This window comes from Corvus moneduloides, chromosome 6 (assembly GCF_009650955.1).
Source record: "Corvus moneduloides isolate bCorMon1 chromosome 6, bCorMon1.pri, whole genome shotgun sequence".
NCBI lineage: Eukaryota > Metazoa > Chordata > Aves > Passeriformes > Corvidae > Corvus > Corvus moneduloides.
This window is the reverse complement of record NC_045481.1, coordinates 7,073,200-7,099,074: the sequence shown is the minus strand read 5'-3', so window position 1 is coordinate 7,099,074 and position 25,875 is coordinate 7,073,200. Positions and strand designations below refer to the sequence as shown.

General features: G+C 42.1%; 1 protein-coding gene across 2 annotated transcripts in view; it reads right to left on the bottom strand.

The window, feature by feature from the left end:
• Positions 1-25,875, bottom strand: part of MTHFD1 (methylenetetrahydrofolate dehydrogenase, cyclohydrolase and formyltetrahydrofolate synthetase 1) — a 40,758-nt gene that overhangs the window by 1,193 nt on the left and 13,690 nt on the right. For both annotated transcript variants that reach the window (XM_032110795.1, XM_032110796.1), the window contains exons 8-27: positions 25,507-25,618; positions 21,556-21,683; positions 20,812-20,909; positions 19,924-20,097; positions 19,275-19,411; positions 18,939-18,985; positions 16,552-16,659; positions 16,376-16,450; positions 14,520-14,622; positions 13,281-13,357; positions 12,174-12,314; positions 9,555-9,623; positions 8,927-9,038; positions 8,598-8,737; positions 8,133-8,174; positions 7,021-7,121; positions 6,107-6,284; positions 5,633-5,740; positions 4,281-4,433; positions 143-251 (exon numbers count right to left, since the gene is read on the bottom strand). In XM_032110795.1, the coding sequence (XP_031966686.1) occupies positions 162-251; positions 4,281-4,433; positions 5,633-5,740; positions 6,107-6,284; positions 7,021-7,121; positions 8,133-8,174; positions 8,598-8,737; positions 8,927-9,038; positions 9,555-9,623; positions 12,174-12,314; positions 13,281-13,357; positions 14,520-14,622; positions 16,376-16,450; positions 16,552-16,659; positions 18,939-18,985; positions 19,275-19,411; positions 19,924-20,097; positions 20,812-20,909; positions 21,556-21,683; positions 25,507-25,618 (2,193 nt within the window). In that variant the 3' untranslated portion in view covers positions 143-161. The remainder of the gene's footprint in view (positions 1-142; positions 252-4,280; positions 4,434-5,632; positions 5,741-6,106; positions 6,285-7,020; positions 7,122-8,132; positions 8,175-8,597; positions 8,738-8,926; positions 9,039-9,554; positions 9,624-12,173; positions 12,315-13,280; positions 13,358-14,519; positions 14,623-16,375; positions 16,451-16,551; positions 16,660-18,938; positions 18,986-19,274; positions 19,412-19,923; positions 20,098-20,811; positions 20,910-21,555; positions 21,684-25,506; positions 25,619-25,875) is intronic.

Here is a 25,875-nt window from a genome sequence, read left to right as displayed (position 1 = left end):
CTGCAGGCAACTTTCAGGCTGAATTACAATCAAATGTCATTTGGAAACATATGGCATAATATGGGATTGGCTTAATTCCGTTATCTCAAGATTTTTGGAAAAATAAAGCCCAAATATTGAAGGCCTTCAAGAAGGCACTGACCTTTGGTTAATCATTCCTTTCAGAAGAGCCCATTAACTCCTCCTGACACTGGGTCCAAGTCTATATCATAGAAGCAGGGTCTTGTAGGAAGTCCTGGCATAGTGCTCATCTGGACAACAAGAGACAGAACGTTAAAATGGCAGCAGCAGCATTTTGTGCACAAGATCCAAGACTGAAGACTTCGATGGCAATAGGCAGTGCAGCTCCTTGCACACGAACAGACCAGAAAATGATGGTCATGGACCATTTTGAAGCACCCCATAAGAGTCAGGAACTCCTGGCTCAGTAGACAGATACGAAGTTTTTGCTTTTTATGATGAGGATTAAGTTTGGTTTCTGCAGCTGCAAGTGACTGAGCCCAAGATTTGGCTACGTACTTGGCTATCCAGCTGACCAGTTCACTGTTGGAGGAATGTTCATGGACTATGTTGTGATGAGACAATTACTTCTGGCAGTTTTCTGGGTACTAAAGTGAAGCTACAATTTTTAATACAACTTTACCAACTGTAAAGTCTCAGTTGATTGCTGTTCTTCAAGAGTCTAGAACTAGACGTGCTAAATAATTAGGAGTAATTACTGTTGAGAAGACCGTTTAAATAGTTTGGTGTTTGTTTTGCTTTTTCTAAACTGGGATAAAGCTTAAACAGAGATGAACAAGTGAGTTCTGACTGGAACATGCTCAGAAGGGCTGTGCAGGGGCAGAACTGAAGCTCACAAAGCATCTGCCAGCACTACTGCCTCAGGCCAGTCCTCTCCACTTGTCCCACTGCCGAGTACCCAGTTTCAGGGATGCAGAACACAAGGCTGGCAGAAACTACACTTGGCCTGATTTATTCTTGCAGCCAACAGCATTTCCCCTCCCCTAACTCAGCATTTAGCACAGCAGCACACACAGGCTGAACACGGAGGCTCTACAAAGGTGGACAACTTGTGACCATGTTTGGTAGTTTGTGTCAGTGGTCATTAAGTGCTTTTATAAAAAGGGAGAATTTGAAAGGTCTCATTTTCTATCTGCATCACCCTGCCTCAGCTTTCACAGTCAGTATTGTTATGCCTGTCTCCATTAGATTAAAGATCTCTTTGGCAACCTGGTATTTTCTCCCTGAGCAAGTATTTTGCACGCTAATCAAATTACCTCCCCATCTTCCTTTTGATAATAAGCTAAGCAGCAAGGAGGCAAAGCTCTATTGGTGAGGCCTTTTCTGCAGTTCCCAAAACTGTTCAGGGAGCTTTTGGAGTCCCAGCCCATCTTCCTAAGCCATTTACAAGTGCTAACACCAGTCCCACATGTACTGTACCACCGCAAGTCTTTCATGGCTTACGCAGAGGTAAAAATCACTTAAAAAGTCTCCTCTTTATAATGGATTCCAGGGCTGCACTAGCTTTTTGTGAGAGCCACTGCCTTCCCAGACAGAGAAGAGGGGAGTCACAGAAAGGACCCCCATTCCTTGTCTTTGTACTCAGCTCTATGAATATTTTGCTCTCAAGAACCTCTCAAGCAAGTATTAAGAAGTTCAAAGTGCCCAGAGGGGTTTTCCTGTTCCCAGCTCCCAGTCTCTGGCCACAAAGAGCAAGAAGCTTCCTATTTATTTATGTACTGCTGAAGAATCATGGAGCTTTGCAGATCTCCACCTCCAGATTCAGAGGGCCACAGCAGGAGCTGAGAGAGTGACACTCAATAGAGTAGGAGGTGCTGAAAATGTGCCTGACTTTGCCATTTCTTGCACTTTATTTTGAAATGAACAGTCAATTTGTCCTCCTTTCCTATCCACAGGGCAGCCCACAGTGGCTACTCTGCTATCTATTACTTAAAGGCAGTCTGCTTAAAACCCAAATTTCCATGCAGTGCAGAATAATTTCCATCCAGGATACTAATTTTCTGTATAAGTGTCTACAATGCTTCATGCACTCAGTTATTTTCAGAGCTGAAGGAATGAACTTTTTCTCCTTTATCCTCCTCCCCTGTAATACCACATGTGCTCAAAAAGAACACAGGGCAACTCACACTATTTACTTACAAGAAAAACATAGCCCACATGGGTATAATCAAACCCCTTGCAGGATTTCAAATAAAACTAATACCAATTAAACATATATTATTTGTTGCCCTTATGGATCTTTCAAAATAAATGCCATTTAGGATCTAAAAAACCAGAGCTGAATAAAGGAATTGTTTTCAATTCAGCAGCAGCACCAGAAAAGAAACCAAATCAATCTGAGCTCAATTATTTATTTCACTTTAAATCTAGATAACCTTTGAAATTTCCTTTAAAAGCTCAAAGTGTTTTATTGAAGTACAACAGTTTTGACTTTGAGCCAGAAAGGAAAAATCCAAAACTCAGAAGCTGAGAAAAAAATAAAATGTGACATGCCTTTGTGATTAACTTCAGATAACAAGAATAGGCACACACCAGTGATTAATTTCACCTCACATTTATCCTAAAAGCTTCTGCATAGAGCTACATATTTGTTGCATTTTCAGCTCACAGTTCAATGGGTGCTGCCAAAAATTTATTCTGAGGCTAACACATCCCCTCCTGAATGGGTTTAAAACAGTGATCTGATTCAAAATGCCCCAGACTGCTTCTCGAAAGGCCATCCATTCCCTGGGTTTTAGACACCACAGAAGAGTGATCATGTCCCAGCCAGAAGACCTATTGTTAACTCTGGCAGAATTAACACCATGATTCGCTACATGGCCAAGAAAACATTAGCAAACTGGTAAGGGAGCAGAAAGGAAAAAGTCCAACTCCATAGAAACTGAAGACATCAGAAAAAAAACCCCAAATGTTAGTTTTAATGTCTGAAAACATCTCTCTTGTTTACTCATTAATGCAGTGTACTCTTTCCTTCTCCAACGCTTATGAAATAAATAGTAAAATAAATCATTGTTTGGACTAAATCTTGGCTTGCAAAAAATGCCATTTCTAACAGGATCAGGCATGCTATCTTTCATTCTATCCCAAAACATACATTAATCTTTAGAACATGGATGAGCCAGACTTTAATCAGGATGTGGTTACCTTATTTATGCTTGGCAATCTGGAAACCTTAACTACCTTTTTTTTAAAAAAAAAAAAGAATTAAAAGAAAAAGGCAGCCAATATTTGGCTCTAGCTAGCATTGGAAGAAATAGAGGATCCAACTCTTAAATCAGCAAACTTCATCAACTGAGTCATGCACCCCTAATGCTTTTGAAACTTTATTATAACAAACATGTTGCCATGAAGATTTCATAAAAAGGTTCAGGCCTAATAAACAAGAAAAAGAGCTGCTTGCTCCAACTGCCTCATGCCCTAAGGTAATCTAACTAGTTACTCAACATTTGCCCGGAAGAGATTCCCCAGGTAAGATTTCCAGTGGATCCTTTCATCCTAGTGTTGTTTCTACGGATGCAAACCTGAATGTGAGTTCATTTTGCAGATAGCTCCTCTTTCTGCCAGGCAATTCATATCAAAGCTGTTCCAGGATCCTGTTTCCATTGTTGCTACTCTCTCCCCTCTCAGCTGACATTATGCCAATCACATCAAAGAACAGAAACTAGAAACTCAGGGGCACAGTGAAATGAGTTGTTGGAATTGTTGCAGGCTGAACAGCAAACAGATGGTCAGCAAAACCATGAGAACTGAGGAGGAGGGGAGCCTGATAAATGATTGATAGCACAGGTCAGCTTTGCTTTGGGGGTGTCTCATCCAGAGGCATCTGCTCTGTAAGCTTAGGAAGGGTTGCCTTGTTCTACCCTGATCCACAGGTGTACACAAAGGTCACCTGCAAAGTGCTTTCACCAGGATTGCAAAGTCACAACAGCAACCAGGTGGGCCAAGGATTTCTCCCTCTACCAGACTGCTGTTCCTAGAATTCAGTAACTACAGAGCTCACCCTTTTCTCAAAACTGAGGAAAAGAGAGATGTAGGTCCTGAGGGATACAGCAGGGCCTTGCTAATTATTCACATGTCATATGGCCTATTTCAGCCTCCCTCTTCCCCCTGAGAAAAATCCCTATTAAGGCATCTGATATACTGGACTGCTAAAACACCAACTGTAAGTAACAAGGACTCTCCTAATTTAAGATACATAATAGTAAGTGATTCCTGGAATGCACATGAAGTTTTTTCCTCACCCCACAGCTATCACATACCGTTCCTACTAGTGGATACAAGAATCCAGCCCCAACGCTGGCCCGAATGTCTCGGATTGGCAGAACAAAATCTGTAGGTGCTCCTTTTTGTTCAGGGTCATGAGATAATGACAAGTGAGTTTTAGCCATGCAGATTGGCAGGTTTCCAAACCCCTGGGAAAAGAGAAAGAAAAGGAATGACATAAGTGGAAAAAACAGTAATTTTTCCAGTACAAAAATGTAATTGCTCTATTGTGCTATTCTTTGCAGACATCAGAAATTTTATTCCCCAGCAAGTGCTTCATCCACAGCCTATCAGATCCATTGATCATTCTGCATCTCCATTCCTTCTCTCTCAAACTCTCTCCCCACCCCCTCATTAAGAACTAAAGAAAGAACCACCATGTCCCTTGGCACATCCAGCTGAGGAAAAAATTAATGGTATGGAAGTGCTGGATATACAACCGTGATAGACAACTTACTTTCTACTCTCTTCCCAAAATGTTCAACAGCTCAGAGTTACAACTTTTGTTCAGATGAGGTCAGTTAATTAGAAATGTTTGATCAATACAACTGCAGGTCATGAGGAAGTGGCAATTACATGCCTTTGGGATTTGGATGGATTTGTAAAGGAATATACAAGAAGCATGAAAGTGAGAAGCTATAGACACCAGTAGTAAATGGACTACAAAAGGAAAATTGGTTACAGCAGTCTGCAACCAATGAATTGCCAGTCCTCACATTGCTCTTCTCTTCAAAGACTTTCAATAATGCAGAAGCCAGTAAATTCACAACAATGTCATGCCAGAGAACAGCAAAAGCAACACAGCAACCAGAAAACATCAAATTCAACAACCAGATGGCAGGTTCAAAACTTTAAAAACTTTCCACAACAAGTCTTGTATAATCCATAGAACTCTTTCCCCAACGTAATTGTGACTGACAAAAATCCACATGGACTCAAAAACTAATTAGTGGAACTTGATCTCAATGGAACAAGATGAAAAAATAATCAGAGACTATTTAAAACCAGCGTAATGACTTGTAATTCCCTAATTCTCTAAATGCTGAAAGACTGGAGAGTATAGTAGAGAAAGATCACTAAATCCTCCTGCCCTTTCTCCCCAAAACTATCACAGATGGTTACTGGATGGTCCTGGGCCACATGAGTGAGTTCTGTCTTCTTCACCAGAAGACAGAGTCAGTTTCTTCTTTCCCACATCCTCTTCTTCCTCTGCCACAGCAGCATTTAATGACTCCCAAGGACATGATTTGAGTGAGGATTCCCTTCAAACACAGCTTGAACACTACTGTTTAGTATGATAATTTTAAATGAAAAGCACCACTGCTACCAGGTGATGTGGAAAACTCACCTGCTTAGTGTACAGGGCAACTTTCTCCTGTGCTTCTGGAAGCAGTTCAATGTCTCTTGCCCCATAGACCTGCTGGGCAATAAGCCTGATCTTATCTACAACAGGCAGCTAGAGAAACAAAAAAGACAGGCAACTCAGTGTGGCCAAAGTACAAAGACCTGCAGCACCACAGCAGTTTCAGATCCTCCACATGTGTTGTGAAGCGCCCATCTGTAGACATAAGGCTTAATTCCATTTGCTGTAGAGCAAAATAGAGAGTGAGTGTTTTCAAAACGTGTTTCAGTATTTCAGTAGGTAGCAAAACAGTAAGAACTGACTAACTATGTCTTTGAGACTGGCGGAATCAATGTTACAATTCTAACACCACATTTCTACTCAATTTCTCAGGCAGCCTTTTAGACAGCCCCAAGCAACTTAAGCTAGTGAAACCAACTGATACAAACAAAGCATCTCTGTAATAGTGCAAGTTCCTACCTCCACATTATAGAGGAACCTGAAGTTGCTGGGTGCCTGGGATGCTCTCTGAACAGCTCGGGCCAGGGCCAGGGCTCCTTTCCCTCCCTCTGCCCAGTGAGTGCACTCCACAGCATCAAATGCTCCTGCCTCCTTTGCATGTTGTACTACAAGGGCCAGTTCAGCCTTGGTATCTGTCCTGCAAAGAAGAAGTTTGCATGTTTGTACCAGAATGCACACACAGTAAATGAATGTCTGCTCTTGACAAGATCCAAAACCTGTCCAAAGAAATCACAGCTACCAGAAACTGCTCAGGGGTTATCCACCACAGCCTCCTCCTTGGCTGGCATCAGCTTTAACACCACATCTCAAAGTACTTCTGCTGCACAAAAAGACCACACAGTGGTTGTTTCCTGTGCAGTCCAACATGCAGAGCCCAATTCATGCATTTTCCAACAATGCAAAACTGTGGCATTCCAGTATCTGAAGGCAGCCTACAAGAGAGCTGGAGAGAAACTTCTTACAAGAGCATGTAGTGACAGGACAAGGGGGAATGGTTTCAAACTGACAGAATAGGTTTAGACTGGATACTAGGAAAAAATTCTTTACTGTGAGGGTGCTGAGGCACTGGAACAGGTTGCCCAGGTGTTGAAAGTGTTCCTGAAAGTGTTCCAGGCCAGGTTGGATGGGGTTGTGAGCAACCTGGTCTAGTGAAAGGTGTCCCTACTCATGGCAGGGGACTGGAACTGGATGATCTTTAAGGTTCTTTCCAACCCAGGTCATGCTACGGTTTTATGACTCAATCTGCATTCCCATTTGGAAATGCTGCCAACAACACATCAACAGCACTGAAAACAAGAGTTTGTGTTAAACACAGTGTATGAAGTGCTAAAATGTTACACCTCTGCATCACCTCCCCATCCCAGCTCACTTACTTGAAAGCATTGACAGCCACGACCACTGGGACACCAAACATCTGTGCGTTCTGGATTTGCTTGTTTAGGTTGCTGCAGCCTTTTGCCACCAGTTGAAGATTCTATGAAGATGACAGCAAGCAGAAAGCATATTTTATCAGGGACAGGGAAACTTTTGTTCCAAACCCACTAAATCCAAAAGCTAATGGTAAAAATGTCAAACTGGGAATGAAACCACAAAGACAAAACCCCAGTGCTGCTTTCTGAACAGTCCAGACCACTGCATGCTCTTGGGCAGAAGGCAGGAAAAAGAGTGACTGCTTCTAATGATCACTGGTTTCAGCTATCAAGCCAAGATAAGGGAAATCCCTTTTTACCACTTTTTGTTATTCTTAAAAAGTTAATACCTGTTTTCATTAACTCCCCACAGTAAAGCCTCAGTTTCTCTCTGACACATTTCTCTTTATGTATTAAATATCACCAGCAGTGAATTTCATGACATCCGTTTGAAGTCTGTGGCAACAGCTTTCAGTTTACATATATTTACATTTTGCAGCATCAGAGACTATTCCTGGAAATTCAGACATTTCATCCCTTCCTATGCAAAGGACAATATATACAGTAGCTCTACGAGTGAAAGAGCTGCAGCAATGTAAAGAGCCCGATAAATTATCCAAGTGTATGTAACCATTCAAGGCACAAGGATGGAAGGTGAGACTTTAGTTCACTTTCCTCACTTACTTGCAAAAACCGCTGCTAAGGAGAGAGTAATTAGAGAGGCACTCTGAATATTTTCGGAGACAGTATTTCAGCCAAGTAATTACTCCACACCGAGAGGGTTGGGGAAACAGAGTAGGTATTACTATGAAAAATTGAGCACACAAGCAACTGTGTGAGTTAAGGAGGAAAAAAGAGGCTCTGAACATTGGCTAGGTCAAGGACAATAAATGCTTGAAAGAGCAGAGCCAAAGTAACATCATAAAAAAAAAAAAAAGAACATTACAGCTTCTATGAAGCAGCCTTTCTGTGGCAGCTAAGTAAGTGACACACTAGTAATCCAGGCAGGCACTGCATGACACCATCATGCCACGACCACAGTTAGCTGGTCCACTGTCACAACAGCTTAAGATTACCTCTTCTGTGTATTCCTTTGGCAAAGGTACCCCAGCAGTGACCTGCAAAAAAAAGGGAAGAAATGGAGGCCCATTAGACTTCTATCCATTACAGCAATCCACGCTTGACTCTTATTAAAACGGTATCAAGATACAACATCCTACTCCTCCATGCTGATCCTTTTCATTTGTAAGAAAAAAATAAAAGGAAGAATAAAAGACTGCATGATAAAACACATGACTGACTCTGGGACTGTCACACTTGGCCCAGCATGCAGGCACTTCACTAGGGCAATAAAACCAGCAGCTATGAACCTCTAATACACTACAATGAAGCTGTTGCCAAACAGGGAAATATCAATTCCTTTTACAACTGTGAATTTCAAGACAATTTCAAGCTGATCAAACCCCACAGGGTTCTAAGTGACTGGATCAGAGCAACAGGAACAGCCCCTCAGGCCTACTGAAAACCTTCCCAGTACTTACTGCAGGTCCTCCCCCGTGCATTTTCAGAGCTCGGACAGTAGCAACCAACACCACCACGTGAGGCCGGAGACCAGAATAGCGGCACTTAATATTAAAGAACTTCTCCATGCCTATGTCTGCACCAAATCCTGCTTCTGTAACTAGAAAAGGAAATAAAAAGAAGTTTGTGAAAGATTTCTGGGTGAAGAAATCATACGCTGATCATATAAACCAGAATCTTCTTCCAAGAAAAAAAAAAAAGGGCCTAAAGACAGTTATGATAAAAAAAGGCAGATCCCTCCCTCCAACATAAAAAAGAAATAAAAATACCCCACACTCCACACACTTACCAACAAAACCATCTTTCCCCACAAGCTTCAGTGCTATTTTGTCTGCCAACACAGAGGAATTCCCATGTGCAATATTGGCAAAAGGTCCAGCATGAACAAACACTGGTGTTCCCTAGAACAGGGGAGATGTGGGAGAGAAGGAGAAAATCAGAAAGTGCAATTTTGCAAATATGAAGCATGTCAGAAGCTAAGTACTGTGGTGTCTGAAAGTAAAGAAAAACGCTTTTAGAAGACAGATCTTAAAGCCTTCTGATCACACATTTGTTATCAGCAATAAGGACTACAGGGCAAACAGGATTATTATAATCTCCACAAGTGGAGGTACTAATCCTCTTAGGAAAAGGATGGCTAAATCCCAGCAACTCTTCATCATTCTCCTTCATCCACACCATTTAAATTCCCAAAACACTTCTTGACATTAAAGACAACGGAACAAAGACATAGCAAAGTTTAGTGCATTTCCTCAGGGTCATCCCACACGCCAATGGCAGACCCAGAAGGAACTCAGCCCTCTCCCCTAGCCCTGAGGAGGAAACCACAGTAAATCCCCAACTCTGACTGTGATGAATGAACTAAACCAGTTGCTGAGTGCCTTCTCAGAGCCAAGAAGCAAATCATCTGTGCTCACCTCTAGTGTCTGCATGAGGTTTGGTTTAACAGCATCTTTCATCAAGACAGCCAGAGCTCCAGTCACTCCCTGAAACATAAAAGGACAATCAGTTTCCACATGTACCAAGACCTTGAGATGGTTCCTATGCAGTGTCAAAGCTCTGATTTTTGTCCTGGTGGGCTTTTGGTACCAGAACCAGAAGTTGCTCAACACAGAACTAACTCTAGTCAGGGCAAAGCATTCCTGTAAGAGGATCTGTGATTTCTGGTGGGAGCAGCCTCTTGGTTGTGACCTTGCTGGGCCATCACTTCATAGCAAAGGCACAAAGAACAATTAATTCATGTTTCAATGCTATGGCAAGGTTAGCAGATAAGAGCAGCAAGGGAGTAACCTTTCAATAAGTATGGTTTACTGTAGCCCATTCAGCAGCACAAAGCAATGTTCTTAGATCTTGCTGGTGGATCTATCTTGGATTTTCTTCTTTTCAGCAACTCTGTCTACATACTGGCCTCAAAATGTCATAACAACCTGCTACACCCTGCTCAAGTCTCTTGTGCAGAAACAACTTTTAAAGTGAACCTCTGTGCTGATAAGAACAACCAGGCTGACATGAAAGGCAAACACTAGAGCCCGTATTTCCTCCCAGGTGCAGCCACGTACCCTGCTGAATTCTGCTTCCTGTGCAATGAAAGCCTTGTGATTTCATTCCCATATGCTTTGGGAAAAAAAAATGTGGACTTGGTCATTCTTGTGACTGACAGTCCAGTGGAAACCAAACCAGCTGTTACCCAGCACTTGAAAAAGTAACTAAATTGCAGTCATGAGTCCTGAGCCAAATGCTCACAGCAGTTATGAAAACCTTGACCCATAATGGCTTTTTCTTCCCTTTCAATTTCAACTGAATTGCAGCACTCAAAGATATGAAAGACTATTTCTTTATAAGACATTCAACTGCTTTGGTTCATTACTTTCAATCTTGCCACATGAAAGCTTATTTAGCATTTAATGTTAAATAAGACTTCACTCATCTCCACAATAATGAAAACTACAGAGCGAGATTTCCATGGCGACATTTCAGACCCGTGTCGCTCAGTGGCACTTCGATACATCCCAGCTCTAACAACCTGCAGTCAGTTTTTGATTCCACATTTCTTCCCAGATTGTTTTTGCACTTGCTGGTAGCACAGTCATGGCATTGGTTGCATCACAGCAGTGGGACCCAGCCAGGTCTCTGCAATCACCACATTTCTGCCTGCATGAGGAGTGTATAACATGGTCCTAACAACACAAGCCAGTGGCTGCCATCAGTGCAAACATGTAACAGACAAGAGAACCTGTTGGATGTCTGATACCATCCTCCATTCTGCAGTTGGAATGGACAGAATTAGATATAATTAGACTTTTAAAAAGTTTAAAAAAAGTTGAGATGAAAGACTTCCATCACCTGGACTCTGCAGAAAAGTCAAGTAACTCCAAAGCCAAGCACCATCTGCCTACACAGCTGATGGGCAGTAAGACTCCTGTTTTCCAGAAAAATGGTTTAACTCAGTTACTTAAGTTAAACTGGCAGCATGCTAAGTGTAGGAATTAAAATCTCAAAGCTGCCTACAGAACTTTGGCACATGGTCTTTCTCATTCCCAACAAATGTCTCACATAGGGATTTACAGATAAATGGTTCCAGCCTGGCACTTCTCCTGCAAGGCCAGAGTCAGGCCACCAATCTACTGTTACTTATAGCCTTATCCTGGGAGGAAGTAAAACAAATACACAACACTCCCACATCCCCCCAAAACACAAGAAAACAAAAAACCTGCAGCAAGATAGCAAGAGCTGGGTAAGCCTTAGTGCCCTGTCCCACCCAGCTGGAAACCCAGGTCAGGAAGAAGTGCCTGGGACACAGGGCATTGCCCTGAAACCACGCTGAAGCACCATTTGGGAATGTGCTATTTGACACACTCCACAAACCTGCCAAGAATTAACAATTATTGGAGGGACAGCTGCAAAATAGTGCTGCAGCTTGCAACTGCTGCTTAGGGATGCTTTATACACTTCATAAACTGGTAACAGGCATCACCAGTGCTATGACATTCAGCATTTCATGCAGTGGAAATTAAATATTTGTGTACCTCATCAAAGGCTGCCTTACAGAGAACACACACTTTTTTTGCAAAGGCTTTGGTTTTTATAGCATTCACAGACTCCCGGAAGAAGGTATTTCATTGTCTGTAATTAAATTTACACAAGGCTTTGTTCCTGCTCAATGTTTTCCTCACTCCAGGGAGCCTAAGAAACAGGATGGCCAGCAGGATGCATTTTGAGTTCTTCTGATTCATAAACATGCTTTTTATGCAGAAACCACCACGTATTTACCCCGTAACTCCTGTGGTGCCAGTTTCAACTTGACACACAGCACATCACACAGGACCCCTGTCCCTGCCCAGGTCAACACACACATCCTCTCTGGATAAGGTGGCAGCCACACTGAAGTAAAAAACCTTCACTAACTGCAGGGGCTGGGATTTTATCTTTGATCTTCTATATGTTAAATTTTTTCTGCACAGAAGCATCTGTCTGCCTTTTAATCCAAGGACTTTCAGAAATAAGAGGAAAAAGCATTTAATGACAATGACTCTTACAAGGTCATCTGCTGTAACTGGTTGTCCTTTTTTGCTGGAAGCTACCACCATTCTGCCAAATCGCTTTTTCATATCATCCAACGCATCAGCCAGGGCTAGGACTGCCATGATTTCACTGCTCACCGTGATGTCAAACTGAGCCTGCAATAAATGAATGAAGGATGTGAATTCATTAGGATTCCCTTCCAGCAATCCTTACCCCTGTTCAATTCTTGAAACAAGGAAAATCATCACCATCACAAAAAAAAAAAAAAAGAGAAAGAAAAAAATACAGACATACAATATACAAGAAATCCAAAACACTGATCTCAGAACACAGTTCATTTAATTTGGCCATTTTAAACTGGATTTTTTTTCTGCAAAATTAAGTAAAACCTACTCATTCTGTTGCTATTACGTGTCTCTCCTGGCACGTACATTAGTGATTCATGTAAGAACACTCAACACTAACAAATTCTGGTTTTGAACACTGAGCTTACTAACTCATCTGATTATTGCTAAACAATACAGTAAAAGACAACAAAAAAACTCAGATTCTATAGGAAATCAAGGGTAGAATTCATCTGACATAATGCAGACACTTCCACCTTAGGGAAGCTAAGCACCCTAAGGACATTTCAAGTCAAAAGAAACAGGTTTATCTGAGCACTGTTCATTTGAACTATAAATTTGACACTTACTTAAGGGATGAGGGGGGAGTCACAGCCCAATTGCCTCTCTTATTCTATTGATTATACAATTAATCTAGACAAGCTCAGATACTGTGCCTAGTTTTGGCCAGATACACTCCACCCAAAACACCTGCAGTAGTGAAGATGAACCATTGTCATGTACCATCTTTAGAAAGGGCACTTGTGTACCACTGTTACGCCACAGACATCCCAGTTTGGGAAGCCAATATTCAGAAGAGAACAGGAAGGAGGGAACAGACAATAAAACTAAACACAGCACTGGTAGCAAATTTAACTGTTTGGTTGAGAAGACTTTTTCCTTTCTTTTTAACAAGGTAGAGGTAAAAGAAGAAAATAGCTGGAGTTACAGAAACTTGCTTTAGGAACACCTTGTCCAAAGTACTTTTTAAAACATGCAAGAAAAGGGAACAATTACCGTTCGTGTGAAGCCTTTCTCTGTTGGAGACTGTCCAATAGTGATTTTCCTAAGGAATCTGTCATTTGTATCCAGTACTGCAAGGAATCAGAGAGGTAAGATGTCACACTGCCAAGTCATAAATTCACATCTAAGCCCTGTGACAAACACCCAGCCAGGTCATCAGTGAAGAGAAGATGGCAGTTAGAGAAACCATCCTCTCCTAAAGAATGGCAAGTGCTTCTCAACGTGATTCTTACACAAAAACTGCAATGAAGTTAAGATACCCACAGACACACCAGACTCTGCACTGCATCCAGAGAGAGTCTGCATCCCTTTGTGTGCATTAACCACCAGACCAGAGGTTCTCTGAAAATCAGAACTGCTAATATTATTACAATTGATTTTTCGCCATCATTAACCAATATGAATTCAGGAAATTACTGCAGTCAAAAAGAAACAAAATTATCACTTTATAAGTTAAGTGATAAAATGGTCAGATACTGTAATTTAGTGAGAATTGTTTCACATAGCTCCATTAAGTCAAATTACCTTGGAAACACAAACTGTGAAATACTGGCTTAAATTTGCTGTTTCTTTCTATATGCTTGAAATATTCCAAGCGTTTTATGAAGTATTTCCCATGAGGCAGACTACTTTAGCCTCGTTACAGATTATGAAGCAAATTCTGGAGAATACATGTCACACTATATTTTAAAAGAAAGAAGAAAAAGCAATACTCTTGGAGCCTAACTCAGGAAAGAAGCTCACTTTTAAAATTCTTTTGATAGTGAAATATTAAATCTGCCAGACCAGAGAATGATCTTACCTTCAACTATCCTTAAAAACCTTTAAAAAAATCTGGCCTTCATTTGCTGCCAGTCCCTGACAGAGCAAGTGGGCAGATTAAAACTGAGTTGAATCCCAGAGCAGAACCCTCTCCTTACTCACAGAGCAGCCAGGTAAAAAGGCTGTTGGCTACAGCTGCGAAATTCAACTCTCTCAGTGACTGACAAATCCAGGAACACTAACTTGCACCCATTAGCCAACTCTTAATATTTGTGAATTCAGAGCAGATTCAAGACCCTGTGTTAGACCATTTAGAAATGGGATCCCAGCTGCAGGCAACTATCCCACCAAACTTAATGAAGGAGGGGCCAGCTCTGCTCTCTTTCCCATTTTCCCAGGAAACACAGTTTCAGCTGCAATTGCAAACGTCTCTTCTGACACACATTTCCTTTCATTTAATGTCTCTAGTACCTCTCTGCCATGTTATGGTGCCTGGGTCTATGTCCAATCTCACAAATGAGTTTACTTCTTCCTTTGTCAAAGCCATAGGATCAGTTTTGTTAATGCCCAGTTTCTATGGGAAGAAAGACAAATAAAAGGTATAGTGAGAAGATTCACAGAAATGACCCTTATACTGCAGCACTGAGGCTTTGGCAGCAGCATCTGCATATTCAGAAATAAGGACCCCTTTTTGGGGCCCTTTCTCCCAGACCCCACAACAAGGTAAGATGATCCATATCAGCACATAGTGGACAGAGCTTGCTGCTGTCCAGCTTGTAAAGGGCAAGGCAGACAATGGAGCTCATTAGGGCAGGTTGTCACCAAGCTTTGTGCAAGGCACCTACAGAAAGAGCAAGAGACAGCTCTGCAGTTCCTTCCACGCCTTGTTCTCGTCATTAGTCTCACATGCTTACATCCCTTTCTCATTAGTTTGCCTGGGGTCACTGCACACAGCCACACATATTTAAAGCCATTGCTTTCAGCATGCTGGTTAAGCAGCACAAAGGAGGAATTAAACAATTCAGTCACAAGGCTGTCAGCATCCCAGAAAGCTGATCTTGAACACACTGAGAGGATGGGCAGTTTGCCAAGTTGCTTAATTGAGAGAAGAATTATCTCAAGAAGCCTGATACAAACGCAAGCCTAGGCACGAGGGAAACGATTCAGTTGATTTATGAACGAGTAAGGTTTTCTTAATTAACTAGACAGTTAAGTCGTATTTTTCTCCTGAAGAACAGCAGGGAAGAAGAAAGTCTGTTCTTTTCCTCTTCAAGCATATCATTTAGAAAAGGAAATAAGCAACAACAATGACAGAGATATCATCTTTCTGGAGTATTAGCATCCTGTGCACATCTTGACATTTAATAACCAGAAGAGTGGTTAGGATAGAGTTCCCTCAGCAGTCCATCAGGAACACCATGCAGTGGGACATCATTTCTTGCTCAGCAGTGAAAGCAAACCACACATTCTCTAATGGTTAAGACATTATAGCCAATTAATAGATCAGTTTTACCTTCCCAAGTGACTATTGCTCCTGACTTGCAAGTGGACAACTGATCCAGCCTGAATACAAAATAGGCTTGTACCTTGAAGAAGCTCAGCAGGGCCCAGTCTGTCCTCCTAGCTGCAAGGTTCAAGCCCAGTGCAAAACTATTCATCCGCTAATCCTCATTTTTGCAGAAGTCAATGTGAACTTGCACATGCCCTGAAGTTTCAAGGATCAGAGATGCTGTGGGCTGTTCAGGGACTGCCATTCAATGACAGGGCTACTTATCTAACTGGGAATTCTTTTAATTTTTTTGCAGTGGAGAAATTTGCCATGTAGGAAACAGGCATTTTTTTCACTTTTCTTTGTTTTCTCAATCTGGGTAAGACAAAGAAAATTCTCTATGTTCTCTTTTTGCTGAATTTTATGAATTGCCTTTTTTTGTGCTGCATTATCTACATGGCTGTCGCATGGGTACCACTAATCTCTAGCTGTAACTGTGTGTTAGGTACAGAGACTAATTCTGGTCTTTTCTTAAACTGCATTAAGGACACTGAACTGACACCACTAATAAAGGACACTAATCTCTACCTCTTCCCACTGTGTTAATCACAGAGTGATTATGACCGAGTTATATCAATGATTCCTCCCCTCGGGGCTGCATCTCACTGTTTCCTGTGCTGTATGAAGGGTTACCACGCTTCTGCACACTTTATGTAAAAAATAAATGCCAGTAGAATGACCTAGGGGACAACAAAGGCTTCTGTAAGGTAGCTCTGACTACCTGAAGGATGAGTAAATGGAAGAGAACCAGAAACCAATGAGAAAGCACAGAGCTCACCTGTAGTCTTCGGATCTGAATATCTGAGAACTTCCTGACACCATTAACAGACGGCACCAAACGGTTGTAGAGAGCCTTGCAGAATGAAACAAACACTTAATCAGCACTGCTGGCACACCCAAAACAGTCTGGCCAAAGCAGGCTGGGATCAAATGCATGGCAAGAAAGGATTGTACCTGGTCAGACTGAGTCAGCTCGTGGAATATACGCGCGTCAATAGCAGCAGCGACCAGATTGTTGGCTGCAGTGATGGCATGGATGTCACCTGTGAGGTGAAGGTTAAACTAGAGGACAGAAAACATATCAGTTACCTCATCCTGCTGCAATTTTCATTTATTCCAACTCACCGTAGACAGATGGAAAGAGGAGTATTAATAGTAATGTTACAGTGAGTGAGGGTGGAGGGGGAGAGATTGCTCAGTGCAGTATGTGGAAGAGAGGAAAGAATTTTTCTAAAACATAAAAATGCCTCCCCCACATCCATGTCATTTTACAAACTTCTAGAACAAAGCTCCCAAATAAAAAGTTGTTTGTTTTTTTCTTTTACCCTCTACCAGAACAGTTCTCACAGGCTCCTTGACACTTAAAAAGACTCAACTCAGCACATTCTGCGATTCTGTGATCTGCATTGCTCCTCCATCACCTTCCTCCTGACCCCCTCATTTGCACAGCAGGTTTTACACATACATTAGCTGAAGTGGCTGCTGCTCCCACAAGGGAATCTGAGCTAAACTGGAACTAGCAACCTTGTGCGGCACTAGCAGTGGAGCTGTGGTTGCACAGAGTTCTGCTTAAGGTAACCACCCAAACAGAGAATCACAGGCAGAACTTGTAGACCACGTACTACACAGTGACACTGCTAGTAGTTTTCTTAGTTCTATCTCATTAAAACATAGTTTGAGTGGGTTTGCCTACATGAGTTATCTGGCTGCACTGTAGCTGTGAAGCTGGTGAAGGATCTAGATTGGATATGAGGGAAAATTTCTTCATGGAAAAGGTTGTCAAGCATGGGAACAGGCTTCCCATGGAAGTGCTGGGGTCACCGTCCCTGGAGGTATTTAAGAAACATGCAGTGGCACTTGGGGACACAGTTTAGTGTGTGGGCTTGGCAGTGCCAGGGGAATGGTTGGACGTGGTGATGTTAAAGGCCTTTTCCAACCTAAATGATTATGGCAGGTGAGTAAAAGGTGTGGTTAAAACAACCCTCTTCATCTCTAGCAAAGCAGCAAAGAAAGAAGATGAAAAGGGGATATTAGAAAAGGTGATATGACAGAATACCTTACAATACCATTTTTTTGAAGCCTTTTTACTGTGGTCTCAAAACCCACAAAGCTAAAACAGAATGCAGCTAGTCACACACTGATTATAAATCCTAATTCGTAAATGCTAATTGCTGTCTCATTCTGCATACATGCAACAAGAAGCAATTATTATTACCTTGGTTCTGAAGTATGGACTCAAAAGTTTTTCACTGGCTATATTTTTTCATAGGATGAAAGCTGCATGCAGAATTATTAAATGATGTATCAAGGTCATTATTGTAACTAGTGACTCCAGATCCTTTAATTTTACCAGATGTGCATTTACTAAAACACCCCCACAAAACTGTGTGTATTTGTACCATGTGGACTATACTTTAAGAAAGTCATCCCAGCCAGTTTGGTTCCTAGAGCGTGGCTGTTTCCCACTGCTGCACACAGTCAGGTATTTTGGCTTGTCTTATTAACACTCCCAAAGAGGAGGAGGTTATTTTTCCTGTCACATCTATCCTTCGCACATGTTCTTGGCACATGACTAAATCAATATTCTGCCTCCTGAACATCTTTATCTTTTATGGACTTGCTGCATCAATTAGAACAAACAGCCCTTTTGATAGTTTCTGCTTTTCTTCCTGAAATTGTCCTGTGTCAATCTACAGTGCATGAGACAAAGGTACAATTCTACAGGCAATTACTCTGAGAACTGAGAGAGGCACGAGAGCACATGCTACACGTGCTTCTTAATTCCCTGCCTCCAGACACAGAATTTCACTTGTTGCCAAGTCACACCACAAACATGCTCCAGTGCCAGCCCCCCACAGGCTGAGGTCTCAGCATTGCTGATTCCCAAATTCCCTTTTCCCAGTTCATGTCAGTAATCTAAAACACAAGTACACCAAAATAGCTCATGGAAAGAGTCAGTGGCCACCACAGCTGACAGAACTATGCAATATTCTTCCAAAATGCATTAAACCATTATCATCTTCATTTCAGTGCTGGGAAAATGAGGCACAGGATGTACTTTGCTCCAGGGTATACAGCAATTCACGGCAGAGAAGGGGAGGGAACAGAGGAACTGGGAATTCCTGGCTCTATGAAGTTCCCTTACCATGAAGGCACACTTCTGAAACAAGCCAAGGATGATTGTTTGCTAAAAAAAAAAAGCTTTGCTGAAATCAAGGACCCAGTTCTTGCAAGCGCTACACTAGAGTCATCAACTTATAGATTTTCTAAGTTATCTGACTGCAGTATCTCTCCAAGGTCTGTGAGCTGTAAGTGCAATGAGGCTTTGTATAAAGAATTACCTCTTCCATGGGGACAACTTGACAATAGCCACCACCTGCAGCTCCACCTGCAGAGAGACAACAGTCAGACCACACCAATCCAGGTGCCTCCAGCCCAGAGTGCTGTTACATGTTTGCTTAACAGCTCCAAGAGGGCAGCTACCATTGGGCAGCTGAGTTTAAATCCCAACACAGTACCTCGAAGACAAAACTGAAGAACTTACCTAAAGCTCTTTTTTCTTAAAATAAATGCAATTGTAACTAGAAATAAGGTAAAACTACAGTGCAGCAGAATAGTAGTTCTGAATGTCATCTTTGCCCATTGTAGGCCAACTGCAAGCAACAGAACAATCATACCTTTTATGCCAAAAGTTGGCCCCTGAGAAGGCTGCCGAACACAGGCAAAGACATTCTGGTGAAGGTGTGCTCCTAAGGCTTGGACAAGGCCAACAGTGGTGGTGCTCTTCCCCTCTCCCAGGGGAGTGGGAGTTATTCTGCAGCAACAAAGCAGAAGAGACACAATTACACCCTTGTAGAGGGTGAGAATCAAATTCCAGGCATAAAACAGTCACCCAGTGATTGCAGTTGTTAATGAGAATTCAAATTCTGAACAGGCTCAGACTTCAGCTAATGTTCATCAGTTCAAAACTGGAAAGAGATTGGCAAATTATCACATAACTGCTGACAACTTTCCTCCGAAACAATTTGCTTGTTCCTACTGAAGGCAGGCTACTAGACCAGGAGAAATTTGGCCAGCAACCAGTCTACCCTTCATAACCCTGACCTGTAGACCAAAACAATTCATCTGCTGGAGAGAAACGTTAAGCTACATTCCCACTGTTTGCCACAAGTCATCAATCTACTTCCCAAACTACTACATTTTCAGTGTGATTTATGAAAACCCAGAGCACCTCATATAGTCACCCTACCAAAAGAAAATACAACAACAAGCCATGCTCATAAAATCTCTTTTCATCTTGTAAGTGATGTCTCAGCAAACACCTACCCAGTAACAACGACGTATTTGCCATCTGGCTGGTTCTTCAGACGGTTCAGAACTGAGAGCTGAACCTTGGCTTTAGTTTGGCCATAGAGCTCCACCTCATCAGGGAAAAGGCCAACTTCTTTTGCAACTTGGTCAATGGGCTTGGGCACGCAAGACTGTGAGATTTCAATATCACTTAAAGAGAAAGAGCAAGATGAGTTTATAAGTAAGTCAAGGACTTACCCCAAATTCCCTGCTTCTGGATGGCATAAACTACAAAACACCTAATCTATATTTTAGAACTCAACCTTTAAACCCCTTAGTTAAATGAATCAATGTACCCACCAATATCAGGTACATTAGAATAGACACATCTTCAGAGTTGCCTTTTTAAAAATAAAGAAAAAAGGCAAAACCCAAACCAAACAACAACCCCTCTCCCCAAACTCCCCATTTCCCCAAATCCCTTTTGTAGGCAATGTGTTATGATCTCATATGGTATTTTACATATTTTCAGCTGCTCCTTGGGGACTTGACACCAACAACTTCTATTTGAAGATATTAGGACTTTGGCATGCCAGATTGAAAATTTTCCAAAATACAAGTTTTTCACTGTTTCCTGAATCAGCAACCATCTAGCTGGCCTGAAGTCTGTGAAAGTCCATGTTTGAGCCTTAGCATTATCAGAATGACCCCAGTGAAACTGACTACACTTCAAGAGATAGCACCACTGCAGGTTAGCTCTGCTCCCTCAAGAAGACTTAAGAGTGCTTTCTCTCTAATTCTCTCCAAACTTCAATCCCAGCTACAGTCTACATACATGTAAGCCCTATATTACACAAAGCCTGAGAAGAGAAGTGAATACTATACTGCATCAATACTGCCAGCAGCTTGATTTGAAAGCATTACCTTGGAACAGGCATCTTCAGGGTAAGCTGGTTGTATTGGATGGTCCATTTTCCAGGCTGGAACTTCTCCAGAAAACGCTGCGCACTCTCCACAGTGCTCTAAAATGAGCATGGGAATACATTAAAGCAACCACCACTGCATGAACCACGCTGGTTAACAAAGAGACCAGAAAGGTGTGCCCCTCCTATCTGTCTCAGTCTGGGATTAAACCAAAGTGCTTTCGTTAAAGCATTTGCTAATAATCCAAAACGAGATTCTGCTTGCAGTTTTCTTAAGAAGAAAAAATCCCACCATATCTATCTCTCTACCAATCTTCCAGTGTGCTGGATTATTTTGGGTGTTCTGTGCCAGCAGGGTCTCTCAAGCAAAGCACAGAAACAGAGGGAGCTGGTTTATACTGTTACTCTCCTTTGTATCCAATCACCCTATGGATAGTTTCAGAATTACAGCCAGAGCATTATAAGACAAGCCCATTTCTTATGGTTTTGAGCAACCACGCTCAAAAACCCCTAAAAAATCCGCCAAACCCCCGCAAAAACAACCAACCAGAAACCTTTCTTCTAGCATTTCCTTGAAGTCCATCTTCTTCCTCAGTTAACTGAATCCAAATTGTCTGGACTAGAAGTTAGAAATCCTAACTAGACCTCTGCAAGAGCAAGAAGGGAGTACCAGCTGCTTTGGTAGTGTGCTGATGGTCAGCAGCAACATCCCCCAAAGCAAACACAGAGGAGACGACCACAGTACCTGCATTAACATGGCCACAGTCATAGGCCCAACACCACCAGGAACTGGGGTGATGAAGGAGGCTTTTTCCTTTGCTGAAGTGTATGCCACATCTCCCACAACTCTTTTTCCACTGGCCTTTGTGCTGTCTGGGGATTTAAGGAGAAAAGTAAGTTACACATCACATTTCACCACAGCAACAGAGGAGACAGCACTGACTGAAGCTGAAGTCTTTAATTCTGCTGGGGCAAACAAAATAGAAGCTGAGTACCCAGGAAGCTGCAAAGAAAGATTAAAAAGCTAAAACAACATCACAAGATGAAGCTGTTGTCATCATACTTCATTCACAGAGTGTCAACAGCTCATATAACACATCCTTCCATTAAGCACCATTTATCCTCAGCCAGCCAGATCTCCCTTTCCTGGAGAATGCAAGTCTCTTCTCAGTGGCTCATGGCCCACAGGGCAGTTTGAATGAGATATAAACCAACAGTCTAGAAGAGGTGAGAGATGAAACATGGCTGACTGCTTCCAAACCCCCAGGCTTACATTTGCTCTGTTCCATTTTGGAGGACATCTGGGCATTATTATTGAATGAAATCACCTGCCTTTACAGAAACTGAAGGCAGAAAAGTGCTGAGCTTTTCAATTATCACTGCTAGTTTAACGATGGACCAGTAAATACTGCAGTTCATAGATATCAGTCTTGTCAAAACAAACCTCACAGGTGGTTTAAGAAAGATTATCCTACTGAAGCTTTCTCTCAGGCAAAATATTTTGCTATATCCTCCTGCACTACCTGACCTGACAATTTAGAAGCAGACACAGCCCTTTTTTCCAGTGGTGACCTTTAAGCTCAACCATAAAGAGAGAAAGGGACAAAATGTACTAGTAAAGTGGCACAGTCATCTAAGCAAGTCATTGATTACAGCACATAAAACCAGAAAACTTAAGTTGCTCCTGGAATGGCAGATGCTCACTTCAGATAAAGGACTCTAGGGAGCTTCTAAACAGTGTGAAAACCTGAAAATAGATTTTAATGTTGTTTTGAAATATTATATGGCATACAATCAGTGTATGTTTGAACAGAACACAATCAATAACTTTCATATACATCTGGTGAGGGGGAGGAGTGGAACAGGAACCAAACTCCTGAACAGCTGATTATGATAAAACCAAAGAGAGAACAAAAGCAGCTCCTGCCAACATTATTTCTTAGCTGCATTGTTACTGACAATTAGCAGCTTGGACGCTTTGCTGCTGTGTTTTAAGCAACACTGCTTCTCCCTAAAGCTCAAAGCCTGAACAACATCGCAGTTGTTAACCAGTGTTTCTGCAGCCGCTATCAGCTTGGCTGCCTGAACTGCAGACCAGTCTGGCCTTCCCCCCTAGAGACCAATCTAATTAAGGCTGCAAAAGGTAAATAATGTAATTTTATTTTCTTCCAAGGATGCCAAGCAGGCTCATCAGCCATCCTGGCCAGGAAGGCTCTTGGCCCAAGAAAACAAGCTGGCACTCCAAACTACCTCATCTATTACACAGACATAGAGATGAGCACACGCCAAACAATCCCCCAGTCCCTGCTTCTGCATCTCACACCAAGCACTGCCAAGCACGGCCTAGGAGCTATTCAACTACCTGCAAAATATTCTTTTGAAAGAAAGCTCACATGCAATACTTGCCATCTCTCCCCATAATTTCACCTTCTCAGTATTCACCATCCTACTCTTAAAAAATACAAACTAGTTACAGGGAGTATCAGTGACACTGTAACCATGTTGCAAAAAAGCCACTCTCATATTCCACTTTCAAGGCTCCTTGTTAGCAAGGGCTGCAAAATCCCATAGCAGAGAATTTTGAACAAAGTTGCTTCCTCCATCAGGATTCAGAGAGGGACATTCCAGGGACTGCCATCTCTGGGAATATCCTCTACCTGCACTGCTTTCCCTTTCTGTAGCAAAGCAACTTCTACAGGCCTGGAATAAGGCATTCAGAGTATTTGCTAGACCAGCTCTCCAGCTGCAGCAGTGGGGAGAGTCAAATATAATCCAGGCTGGAAAGTAAGAGACACTTGTCTGCTCTAGTATAGGTTTCAGGAGATCATTTTTTCCTCTCTGTCTACCTGGAGACCTGGAAGCAATTCTGTTCATTGTAGTAAACACGAACACAAAGCCAGATGTGGCTGAAGTGTCTCTTCTAACCTCCAAACCAGCACCCTTGGAAGTATTCAGGCCACCCTCCATTCAAAAGCACCACAGCTGCAATTATATGGTGCTACATGGCTATAACTTGTCCTAACTCCAACTTGGCAAGACTGCAGGAGGTTAATGTCCTCATAAATCAGATTGGCATCTGCCTGACTAGCAAACCGAAGGCATAACCAGAGATTGCCACGTCCTCCAGCTGCAACTCACAGCTGCACCTGGGAGGCACTAACCTGGGTGCACTCACACCTGCGGTAAGATGTATGTGCTCTCTCACCCTATCACATTTAAAGCACCATCACAGCTAGCAGCAATATTCTATCTGCAGAGTGACTCAGCCGGAGAAGCCAGCAAATAGGCTGCTGTTCTTTCTGTAGCACTGCAATTCCCACAATTCTGGTAGTCACCTCCCAAAAGATCAATCTGAAAACTTTTTGCAAAAAGTCTCTCATACCAGAGCGAAAAAAAGTCAGGAAAACTCAGCAGCTTCAGAAAACCACAGGAAAGAAAAAAAAAAAGTCTGTGGCATCCATCATTTCAAAATGTGACAACTTCCATGATACTCTATCAAGTCTCAATTATCAAATCTCAATGCCATTAAGTGTACTCCACGTGACATTGACTGGGCTGGGTGTACAAGAAGCTCAGATGTCAGTGCACTGCTCAAGGCAGGCTAATTGCTCAGGAACAGGGATGTGTCCTCAGAGCTCACATAATGCCTGAAAAAAAGTCATACCATCATATATCAGAAACACAATGGGGATTTTATATGCAACATGTCAGTTGGGGAGACTCCAAACCATTCTGCTTCATGCACATCAGCAGTGACCCTGTGGGTTTTGGCAAATGGCCTAAGATTGGGTAGCTTGGAACAAAAATATCAAGCAACAAACAGCAACAGCAGATGACTTTTTATTTTTAATTAGATAGAGGACTAATGTTTTTAAATGCAGTCTAATGTCAACTTTGAGTAACAGGACCACTGAACAGAAATTTCTTTACATTCTGTTAAATAATGGCAACAAAATGACTGATTATGAAAACTACCTTTTAAAAGCTTTGTGGGTGTAGCACAGAAAGAGTGACTAATTTTCCATATCATTCAATATCTGTAATTTGGATTTTAAATGAGATGAAAACAGAAATTGCCAGACTGTCTGTACCATCTTTACAAGGAAGGAGCAGCTAAGTGAAACCCTACCCTAAAACCCATTATGTTAAAGCACTTTATTCTATGCCTGAGCCATTGTCACCAATGCTCTTGCACAATCTGCTTTGTTTCAAGACAACAGCCATTCAAGCCTAAGAAGTTAATGCTGTGATTCAACAAATCCACAGCTACTTTAAGAGACTGCTTGTCATTTCTGTATTTCAAAGAGAACAGCTTCTTCAGATCCAACCACGAAGTAATGACAGCAAAGCCGAGCGCTCCGAAGTGACAACAGTGACAAGACTTCACTATGTAGCTGGGGCAAATTAAATGGATATTCTGTTGCAATATATCTGAGGCCTCCTCCTTCCTCTATTAATCATCAGCCTTGTTGAAGGCAGAATCAAAACTGCCACTGATCTCCTTTAGGAGAGTACTTCAGACCAGTGTTTCTTGACTTTGGCATGGTCAGAGGTTGCCATCACTAATTAAGACAGACTTACAAGAGAAAGAAGTCCATATGGACCAGAGACACCAAGGAAACAGTATTCATGAACTTAACAACTGCATTTACATACAAACAAACACATCCCCACTTGTTATACATTACCCACGCACCTGGCACATGGTTAATTCCACAGTCTATTACAATTGCACCAGGCTTGATCCATTCACCTTTTACCATTTCAGCTCTACCAGCTGCAACCACCAGGATATCAGCTTTGCCAACCTATAAAAAAATTAAAAAACAACAAACAACTGTGGATCACACTGGCAGTGGAAAATGCAGAGCTGCTTCTGCAGCAACTTAGATCAGCTTCAGCTGCAGTGAAACTGTGCTCACCCATTGCCTTGGGAGGCATGGAAGGGCACTGTCAGCAATTAAAGGTAGCTGCCAGTTCCTTGGCAAGGACAAATTCCTGAAGCTAGAAATTATGGCCTATTTTCACACTCCTACCCTGAACTATTGCTAGTCAACACTTCACA